The sequence below is a fragment of the Euphorbia lathyris genome, chromosome 7, assembly GCF_963576675.1.
Source record: "Euphorbia lathyris chromosome 7, ddEupLath1.1, whole genome shotgun sequence".
Lineage (NCBI taxonomy): Eukaryota > Viridiplantae > Streptophyta > Magnoliopsida > Malpighiales > Euphorbiaceae > Euphorbia > Euphorbia lathyris.
The window spans coordinates 26,234,167-26,245,098 of record NC_088916.1 but is presented as its reverse complement, the minus strand read 5'-3'; the positions used below and the strand labels follow the sequence as shown (position 1 = coordinate 26,245,098).

Below are 10,932 nucleotides of genomic sequence, written 5' to 3'. Positions count from 1 at the left end.
TTGACAAATTATTTATATTTGTTTTAATATCATGGTAAACAACAACAAAGCCTTAGTCCCGAAATGATTCGGGGTCGACTAACATGAACCATCATATAAAACCGTGAAATCAAGTCGTGTCAGCGACACAAATTCTCTCTCTCCACTCTTTCCTATCCACTACCATATTTTCCTCAATCCCCAATACACTCATATCACTCTCGATCACCATCCTCCAAGTTTGCTTAGGTCTTCCTCTACCCCTCACCACTACATCCCTTTGCCACTCTTCAGTCCTCCTAACCGGCGCATCAATCGCTCTTCGTCTTATATGGCCAAACCACCTTAGTCGGTTTTCCCTCATTTTATTCTCAATAGATGTAACCCCTACTTTTGTCCTAATTATTTCATTACTCACCCGATCCTTTCTCGTATGACCACACATCCATCTCAACATACGCATCTCCGCCACCAATATCTTATGAGTGTGACAGTGTTTCACTGCCCAACACTCCGTACCATATAACAGTGCTGGTCTGATTGCCGTGCGGAAGAATTTTCCATTCAATCTATTTGGCATGCCGAGGTCACAAAGGAAACCCGTAGTACTCTTCCACTTCGCCTAACCAGATTTAATTCTATGAGCAACATCTCCATCTACTTCTCCATCCGTTTGGATAATAGATCCTAAATACCGAAAGCAATCCGATGCCTGAACAACTCTCCCATCTAGGGTGATTGTCCCTGCCTCCCTACTCCTATCGCCGCTAAACTTACACTCCAAATATTCTGTCTTACTTCGGCGCAACTTAAAGCCTCTAGATTCTAGAGTTTGTCTCCATAGTTCCAACTTCCTCTCCACGCCTTCTTTCGTCTCATCAACCAACACAATATCATCTGCAAAAAACATGCACCATGGTATACCATCTTGAAGTGAACTCGTTAGTTCATCCATAACGATGGCAAAAAGAAATGGGCTTAGTGCAGAACCTTGATGCACTCCAATCGTAATAGGAAACTCTTCAGTCTTTTCAACACTGGTGCGTACACTCGTGCATGCTCCCTCATACATGTCCTTTATGATGTCAACATATTTTCGCGAAATGCCTTTCCTTATTAGGGCCCACCAAAGTACTTCCTTTGGTACCTTATCATATGCCTTCTCCAAGTCAATGAAAACCATAATTCAAGTCTTTTTTCTTATTTCGATAGTGCTCCATTAATTGTCTCATTAGGTGGATGACTTCCATAGTTGATCTTCCCAGCATAAAGCCAAATTGGTTTTCCGAGATCTTCACCGTCCTCCTTAGCCTTTGTTCGATCACTCGCTCCCACAGTTTCATAGTGTGACTCATTAATTTGATTCCTCGATAGTTGGCACAATCTTGGACATCGCCTTTGTTCTTATACAACGGGATTAGGATACTTTTCCTCCATTCAGATGACATCTTATTTTTCTCCAAATTTTGTTGAAGAACGTCGTCAACCATTCGATTCCTCTCTCTCCCAAACATCTTATTTTTTTTTAATTTTGTATCTGAAATATTTAAATATTGATATTTTCACATATTATTTGTAACTGTGTTACTAATTTGATAAATATCTTAAACATAATTAATACTTGAAATGTTAAATATAGTAGTTAAATAGCGAGTACTAATATGTTTAAAAAAATTAGGTAGGAAAAAAATTAATTTTTTAGAAAAGTTAGAAGTAAAATATTATGGTTTTGTATGTTATGGTAAACTTGCAATTCTAAAGAAATAATAGCTACAAATTGGACCTTATCTTTTTATTTTAACAAAATAAGTGATCATTTATTTTTTTTATCTATGTAACATAGAATTTAGCTAAAAGATCGTTCCTCATTTTTATTTATGTCTAGAATGGTACTTTTTGTATTTTACAATTATATAGTCGCATCAAGAGATCAAATCTTTGAAGAAAGAAGTAAAGAGAATGATACAAAGAAAATTATGGACATAGGGAAGGATGACGAGAATCTCTCCTCTCTGAAGGAGAATCAAGAGCCCGACTCTTCAAGTGGAAGAGCAAAATAAGGTTTTTGGTGAGAAAGTACCCTTTTTTTGGATGAAGATTCCACATCACTTGTAAAATATTGTCACATATATGAGGCGTAGGAAGTAGAAAGCCTAATTATAGTATGTTGCATATTAGTCTGAGTTAATTCAGAATTGTTTATATTAGTTAATTCTGTTATGTTTATGCAGCTATTGTATTTGGCATAATACTCCTTTATGGCGTTATTTAGTATTTTGGATTATAGTGAGGTTGTTAAGACATTTGGCCTTAGATAGTTGTATTTGTAACCATTTCTGCTGACCTCAGCTGTAAAAGTTGCTATATCAAGGTCATGCCTTACCTCATTTGGATTATCAAAGAAAGAGAAAATAGAAGAGATCAAACTAACATAGAAGAGATCAAACTAACACTACGACATTTCCCTTTCACATGATACAAGATATATAATAGACATTTGTTTTTGCATCGTCTGAAAGTTTTTCGCGACACTATAATAAATTTATGCCATCTGAAAGCTTAAGTGCAAACAACCTCAAATCACATGTGACATTACGATGACACACGTCTATCATCCAAAAAAAAAACATAATTTTAATTGAAAAGGTACGTAATTATCAGATGACACTAGTTATATATAGCTGTCATGGTTGTCTGAAAACAAAAAAGTGGCAAATGAAATAAGTTATGCAGCTAGACCAAAACATATTTCAAATTTAACGCATTTAAATGTTTGACTAATATTTCACCTTATATTTGAACCAAAACCTACAGAGTTAATTAGGTTTCTTTGAGCTCTATCAGTCATTTTGAAGGCTTTCTTCTCGATGATTCAACATTTAGCTATCCCATCCATCTCTTTAGCTAACTCCATGGAAGCTTTCTACATGAAATTCTCTATTTCTGAAATCGAAACATAGAAATGGTAAGCTATATTTGTTCTCTTCCTCGATGTATTAGAGTTTTATTGTTCCTTAATCTAGCTTTCCTGATCAAACCTGTAATAATCATCAAATTTACTCTTGTGGTAGTTGTTCAACTGCTGGAATAATGATGTATTAATTGTCAAACTTACTAATGAAAATGTTGGATCTTTCTCTTAAATACACTGATTTCACTGTATTAATTGTCAGATTTACTAATGAAAATGGTGGTCTTTATCTTAAATATGTTGATTTCGCATTTTAAATTCATGTTACAGGTGGGCATTTCTCTTAGATACACTTGAGATTCCTTGCTGTTGGCAATATACTCCGTGATGCTATTATGGGTGATGTTGAGATAAGTAGATCTTGCTCTTTTTCTTTGCAAATATTATTAACATTAGGGGTTATGAAATGATTTGAGTCTCTTTTTCTTTGCAAATATTATTTATAGAGATATTAACAATGCTTATGTACAGGTGTGAGCACATACTTTTTTCGGTCTAGTGATGAGTCTATGTTACACTCTTGCTAACAGTTTGTGTAGATGGGCTCCACACGTCACGTTGTGCGGGATGCGAGCTAAGACCTGAAACCCATCATTTCTACGTTCCTTAGCTTACTTTACTTCATTTTTATCAAAATCCACAAGATTTAATCTTTCTGAGATTTAAAAAGTTCCCGCCTGACACGTAGATCTCCGATCGGGTACCCTGATCCCCAATCGACAACCATAAACGATTTTCGTGTGGTTTCTGAGCAGCTTTTTGGCAGTTTTGAGAGGTTTCTCCACTACTTAAGTGGAAAAACCTGACAGAACCATAGAATATTAGTTTTTAGCAAAAGAAAGAACTTAGTGAAAAAGGAAGGAAATTCAAGTGAAACTACTTCAAAGTAAGTGAAACTACTTCAAAGTAAGTGAAACTACACGGAATTGAGTGAAAAAGAGAGTGATCTATTAGGATGTCCTTATAGTAGCAAGATGAACGTGGAATGTTGGGGGAATGATGAAAGTCATGGTTGATTTTGTGCTGGTAACGGCTCTAATCACCCCATCACTACTTGACGAACTCATGATGATTTCTCAGACCCACGCTCACTGCACCAGTTAGTAGGTGAAAAACATCACTTGAGAAGCTGGTAGTCTTATTGGAAGATTTGATTCAACACTTATATAACGTTCCTGCAACACATAGATTGGTCGTATCTCGATGAAGGACTCTGACGCTTAATGCAGTTCTAATCTTAAAAGAAATAATAAGATAACAATAACAACAGTAATGAGTTGTATTACGTAAGAGATTAATGTACGTAAGATGTTTTGTGCGAGAGTGGGACCCTTTATGTAGGAGTGAGAAGTCTTATTCTAAAGAGAAACAAACTAACTCTAATTTATATGAGAAAAATCCTTAAATATATAGAACTTCATCTATTTAGGAGCACATGCCCGAGATTCATATTTAGAGTAGAACTATAATACCCTAATCAGGAAAGACTACATTTCTAAAAGAACGTACTGGATCCAATCTTAACAAGAAAAATCCGAATAATCAACATCTAAGTTAGATCTCCATATCTTAATCCAAATATTTATAATTATCATTACTTTATTTTCAAGTTGACTCCAATTAAGCGTATGCGAATGTGAGCCGAAGAAATTACAGAAAATATTAAAATTTTGAATAAATAAGTTGTGCTAAGGAGGAACTCTCCTACTTCAAGATTCTTGTTGGAATGAACTCAAAATCTAGTTAAGTCAAGTCACGAGTTCACCAAAAGTATAGAAAAAACTATCAATTTAGCCAGAAAATAATGGTATATAATATAATATGATTAATTACATATATTATATATATACTCTGTGATTTGGTCGATTTGCTCATAGGTACATGTGGTATATTTTTTTTTTTGCAAACACAACTTTGTGGTTGTCGCCGAAGCAAATGGATGGAATCTGTTAATTTAGTGACATGACACATGAATATTTTGGAAAAAACGAATTTTTCGAATTTTTTTTAACTTTTTATTTTCCTCCTCTCCTTACGGAATTTTGAATTCTAGTGAAATTTCCAACCGTTGAAAAACGTCTGGAATTTCTAGATGTTCAAGAAGTAAAAAAAAAGAAAAGTCAAATTTTTTTTCTTCCGAAATTGCCCAATGATTTAACAGAGTTAAATAAGTTGGCTTAACAACCACAGATACCCATCTGCAAATCGGCCAAACCACAAGGTATGTATATGCAATTAACCCAATATAATATAATATAATATAAGAAGGAAATTTATGAACAGTGTTTTAATATTGAAGTTTCCTACAATGGTCACAAATGCTCCTGCTCTTCCAAGTTGGAAAGTGAGTTCTACTGCACCACTTATCTAAGAAAATACACCAACATGAAAAGCTCTACTGTTATCTCACTACTGGAGAGAACCATACGTTCTTCTCAATTAAACTAAGCCTCAATCACTAGCCCATCAAAGTTCCAATCTCTAACAATATCTCTTCGCACAGCATGACTGCGGACTAGTCGAGGCGGTCCTGTCATTTCATCACGACTCGGATAGTTAGGCTGCGGCGTGACCTTGGATGTAGATGCAATAGTAGGAGGAAGAGAAAACTTCCTTGTTAGACAGGTTGCAATAGCACTACATCTTCCATCATTCTCTGAACTTGACACCGAGTAGCTTCTAAACGAATGCGATGGACTTTCTACACTATGGCAAACGAGACAAGCTAGGCTCATCTTTGGTGTTGGCCTAGTTTCAGATCAACTGTATTGGCTCTGCTGCAACTGCAAGGTACATGACAAGTTCGAACATAAGCTAATACTGTTACTTGATATCAACAAAACACAATCCCAGAAAAAGAGAACTTGAAAAAATCAGCTTCAGAAATTAGAATGCTATTCCACATAAAATATGAATATGCATATGTTGGCTAGAAAATGAGCTGTAGAGCACTGATATGCTTAAAAAAATAGAATTTGTGGATGCAAAATGAAAATTAATTAATTAACAAATAGATTGCATATATTGACATCAGACAACTAGCAAATTAAACTTAAACACTATGAATAGCAAAAAATAGTAACTAGAGATGGCTACAATGAAGAATATAGGTTCCATAGCTATATATCATACCGCACAAACTAGAAATTTTATCTACTATGAAGCAGCCTAAAGCAATATTTATACTAGTTAGGATAAAACCAAATTCAAGTTTGAAAATTGCTCGTACTTAATTAAGTGAAGATACTTTATTGAATAGCATAACGAAAAACTACAAGTATAATGGTAGCAAAATTACAATTTATACTAGTTTTGTACTTATTACATGCAAAAGTGCATTTAAGCATAATGAAGTTTCATTGTTTTTATCGTTATTGTCACTTTTATCTGTCAACCCCCATCCACAACGACCAAAATCCCGTACCCAAACCACCACTTGTTAACTACCATTACCACTATCCACCAGTAGGCTTCAGCCTGCATTATCTCTTAACCACAACCATAGCATCATTATACATAAACTAGATACATAAGCACACAATACTACATAACATAATATGTAGTTTCAATAATAGGAATAAAATATCATATTATTCGTAAAGCATACTTATTGATAACCGAAAATTCTTTCTCACAGTTTATTCACAATCCGCAGAAAAATCAATTGGATCTGCAAAAATGAAGTTTTTGTCGTATGATTATGCAAATTACACTTGGAAAACTGAACCTATATGAGAACTAAAGCTATAATTAAACAAAAATAACTACTATAGACAGCTTCTAGCATCTATGAATAATTGTAGATGACAGATTCACTGCACAAAGAAATATCATCAGCTGAAATTAGATGCCCCAGTACTTTGCATATATGATATAACATCATTTAGCATCCATTAACACGGCACAAGTCTATCACTGATGAAAACCATAATTATATGCACAAATAGAACCTAGCCATAAACTAATAAATAGCAGAGCAAGGAAATATTAAAGCTACTTTTCAATCCAATGTTAATGTGATTGACACTTCTCAAAGACGGAAACAATGTTTGATCATAAACTTCAACCAAAATCAAATTCTACACAGAAAGTTTCAGGAACCATCAAATATACTTCAAAGCTCATATATCTTCATGAATGCATCTTCAATTAACATTCAATCTGCATAACATATATCTTCATGAATGCATCTTCAATTAACATTCAATCTGCATAACATATTAATATAATGACAAGGTGGTGCCACAATACACAACATCTTCCACAAAAAATAGTACACATGAATGTAGTGCCTTGTATGTGATCATGTTTGTTTTGTTTTACTATTTAGTTTCTACAATACAAGAGGTCCATTCAGGGACTTCTTTCAACAAATCTATCAATCAATAGCTTTTGTCATAAAAAATTTCTCTTCTTTTACCATTCCTTTTTCTGTTAAAACAGTTCATTTGAGCATGTCTAATTAGCCCCATTATTTATCATTTAAGCTAAATCCATGCAACTGCTCTTGTTCTATACTCACTCTGTCCCAAAAAGATAGTCCAGTTTGAGGCTTTACATAGTTTAGAAAAAATATAGTTGACAATCTTTTACACATCATTTTCCTTATAAATCTCTACTTAAATTTGATTATTATTGACCAATTTATAGTTCTAAGTATTATTTAATAAATGTATCCCATAGTTTGTGAATAACAATGTGCATTAAACAGGGTTCATCGAGAAACTGAAAAATAAACTAAAATCTTGAAAAGAAAAGTGCACTGTGATTTGGGACGAACTAAAACAGAAATATGGACTATCCTTTTGGGACAGAGGGAGATACATAGTATTCAAATATTGCCACCAATTTTTTTGACTCAATTCTATCCACATCACAAAGATCGCCCATGATATTCCTGCTGCCAGAGAAAGAGAAATTGGTATTTGACTATCTTCTCTTTCTGAATTTCAAAATTAATAACTGCATTCTCTTAATCCATTATCCATTCTTCACACCATCTTTCTTTATGTTGTATACCATTAAAATCAAAATCAAACAAGACTATAGAGCAATACTTTTTTTTTTTTGCTATTTTTTCTGATAGGCTGCTGCTTAGCGTTTAGACTATATGAAAACTTATAATCCCTTCCTAAACAAAATTGGCACTGCAATTAAAGAGAGTTTGCTTCAATACTATGCAGATATATATCTGTTAATGGTTTTTAACTAGTGTCTTTCACCAATCAATTCAGATAAGTATCTAACTAAAATAAGCACAGAAAAGTGTTAGTTCTGCTACTAGGATATGCAAAATCTTCCTACGGTCCTAAAGTATAAGCAATCAGACAAAAATTGATTAAGCTATAATATAATTCCATCATGATTAAGAAAGAGGGCGAGCCTTGGCGCAACGGTAAACGTTGTTGTCGTGTGACCAAGAGGTCACGGGTTCGAGTCTTAGGAGCGGCCTCTTGCCAAAATAAATTGGTAGGGGAAGGCTTGCCCCCAGTACACCCTTGTGGTGGGACCCCTCCCCGGACCCTCGCTCAGCGGGGACGCGTAGTGCGACCGGGCCGCCCTTTTTATTAACTCTTGCTATGGTATATTAGAATATCACAAGTGAAAGAATTGATTGAACTATAATATCATTCTGTCATTAACTGATATATTGCAGCATATTTTAGTACCCTCAACATTTTGAAGGCACAAACTAGATCACACAATATACTCACAAGTTTATACCATTGAAGTATTTCTTTTAGCTTACAATTCACAAAGCAGAAAAAGGATATCAAACTTGATATTTTACCCTGCATAGTTCAAAATTTCCTCCAAACATTCAAGATTACCATAGTTCAACCGAACATGTGAAACACAAGTAACAATTATCCAACAATGCCAAATCCAAATTCATCCCTGTCAATGAACCCTAAACATATCGTGTTACCTAATTCCACACCCTAACCAATTCAACCCAATTTTGAAATGAAAAAAGATATCGCTGACAAAACCAAATTGGCAAATCAACAAACATTCTTCCGCAATTTCCCAGTGTACGAAGCAATTGATAAACATGCATAAACACATACAAGATAGAAAAACGAGAGATCTTACATGAATCGAGAAGAGATTAGAACGTATGACAGAGAATGAGATCCAAAGAACAAACCTAAATGTCGAAACTTTGATAACCGCTGTCCCGGATTAGAGATTCCTAAGAGATTAAACACGGGAGGAATCCGGAGGCAAAGCAAGTCTGTCTTGTTTTTATATCCGAGTAATTGAAAACAAGTAAAGGTTAGATTCTGTGAGGAAGCATTAAAGAAGAGCGTCTAAGACACGCGCAAGGCTTCCGCGTATGGGTCTCATGATGACCAACCAATCACGAAAAATAACGTCATTGGAAGTCAACGCTTGTGTTGGCGAAAATTTCTAGCTCAGTTACTGGATAACAGAAATAAAATTTCTGTAGTCTCATTTTTAAAGAAAAAAAAAAAGCGGTAATTAATCACTAATTACTAATAATAGGAACATAGAAATAGTAATAATTGTGAACAATTAGATCAAAATTAGTAAATTCAATCATAGTTGACTTCAGATTCAATGTTGGCTGTTATACTTTTTGGCTAATTTTCATAAGATAAGACAGCCACTAAATTATCAAACTAAAAATTCAATGGTAGATTCTAATTCTATATATACTTAAAAAAAATTCTTTTTTTTTTGTTTGAGAAAAAAAAAAATGGTAAAAAACGAATTAAACCCAATAACTACTTACTGTAAATTAGTTATTGTGTGGTAAATATTCATATATATTTTTTAGGGATAATTACTAATCTGGCCCAATCAAGGACCCCAATTTACATATCTAGCCCACCTTGTCTCAAAGTTACCAAATTAGACACTTTCACTCATTTTGGACAAAACTAATCTTAGTTCTATTCGATCAATCGATCGATCGATCTTCTTCTTCTTCTTCTTCTTCTTCTTCTTCCGCTTCTTCTTCTTCTTGTTGTTCTTCTTCTTCTTGTTCTTCTTCTTCTTCTTCTTCTTCTTCTCCATTTCAACTTCTTCTTCGGTTCATCTTCTTCAATTTTTGATACCAATCGTTAGCGATTTTTGAGATTTTTGACATATTATGTTCAATTTCCCGTAGAAATGGTATATTTTTAGCTTATACGCTTGCTTTTCTCGTTGGTTTTGCCTCTTTCTTCATCTGTAATGGTACCGTTTCAATTTCCTTTATTTTCCATAATTTTTTTCCATTTTTTTCCATTATTGTCGCATTTGTGACGAAATTGTCGCATTTCGTCACAAATGCGACAAGAGTTGTCGCATTTCGTAGCAAATGCGGCAACTCTTGTCGCATTTGCGACGAATGCGATAATTCTTATCGCATTTGCGACGAAATGCGACAATTCTTGTCGCATTTGTGACGAAATGCGACAATTTCGTCACAAATGCGACAACAATGGAGGAAAATGGAAAAAAATTTATGGAAAATTGAGAAAATTGAAACGATACCATTACAGATGAAGAAAGAGGCAAAACCAACGAGAAAAGCAAGCGTATAAGCTAAAAATATACCATTTCTACGGGAAATTGAACATAATATGTCAAAAATCTCAAAAATCACTATCGATTGGTATCAGAAATTGAAGAAGATGAACCGAAAAAGAAGTTGAAACGGAGAAGAAGAAGAAGCGGAAGAAGAAGAAGAATAAGAAGAAGAAGAAGAAGAAGAAGAAGAAGAAAAGAAGGAGTAGATCGATCGATTGATCGAATAGAACTAAGGTTAGTTTTGTCCAAAATGGGTGAAAGTGTCTAATTTGGTAACTTTGAGGCAAGGTGGGTTAGATATGTAAATTGGGGTCCTTGATTGGGTCAGATTAGTAATTATCCCTATTTTTTATCCAACTATTATTTGCTGAGTTTATTTTAGAAATAAATAATGAGGTTTATATAGTTTAAGGACTAGATAGCATTTTAGTTAAAACTAG

The 10,932-nt window shown here is 34.2% G+C and overlaps 1 protein-coding gene across 3 annotated transcripts; it reads right to left on the bottom strand.

The window, feature by feature from the left end:
• Positions 1–5,180: 5,180 nt before the first annotated feature.
• Positions 5,181–9,259, bottom strand: LOC136200876 (uncharacterized). 3 transcript variants are annotated; one of them, XM_065991365.1, is made up of 3 exons: positions 9,102–9,219; positions 6,558–6,620; positions 5,181–5,733 (listed from the first exon to the last, which is right to left on the bottom strand). In XM_065991365.1, exon 3 carries the CDS (start codon positions 5,683–5,685, stop codon positions 5,395–5,397), a length of 291 nt encoding a protein of 96 aa, XP_065847437.1. In that variant the 5' UTR covers positions 5,686–5,733; positions 6,558–6,620; positions 9,102–9,219; the 3' UTR covers positions 5,181–5,394. The 3 variants fall into 3 exon arrangements, with proteins under 3 accessions (XP_065847437.1, XP_065847436.1, XP_065847438.1); XM_065991364.1 differs by lacking the exon at positions 6,558–6,620 and having other exon boundaries at positions 9,102–9,259; XM_065991366.1 differs by lacking the exon at positions 6,558–6,620 and having other exon boundaries at positions 9,047–9,212.
• Positions 9,260–10,932: the final 1,673 nt, after the last annotated feature.

What these genes read in the sequence shown, in the direction of transcription:
- LOC136200876 (XM_065991364.1), bottom strand. Translation starts at nt 5,685, where the DNA reads ATGAGCCTAGCTTGTCTCGTTTGCCATAGTGTAGAAAGTCCATCGCAT.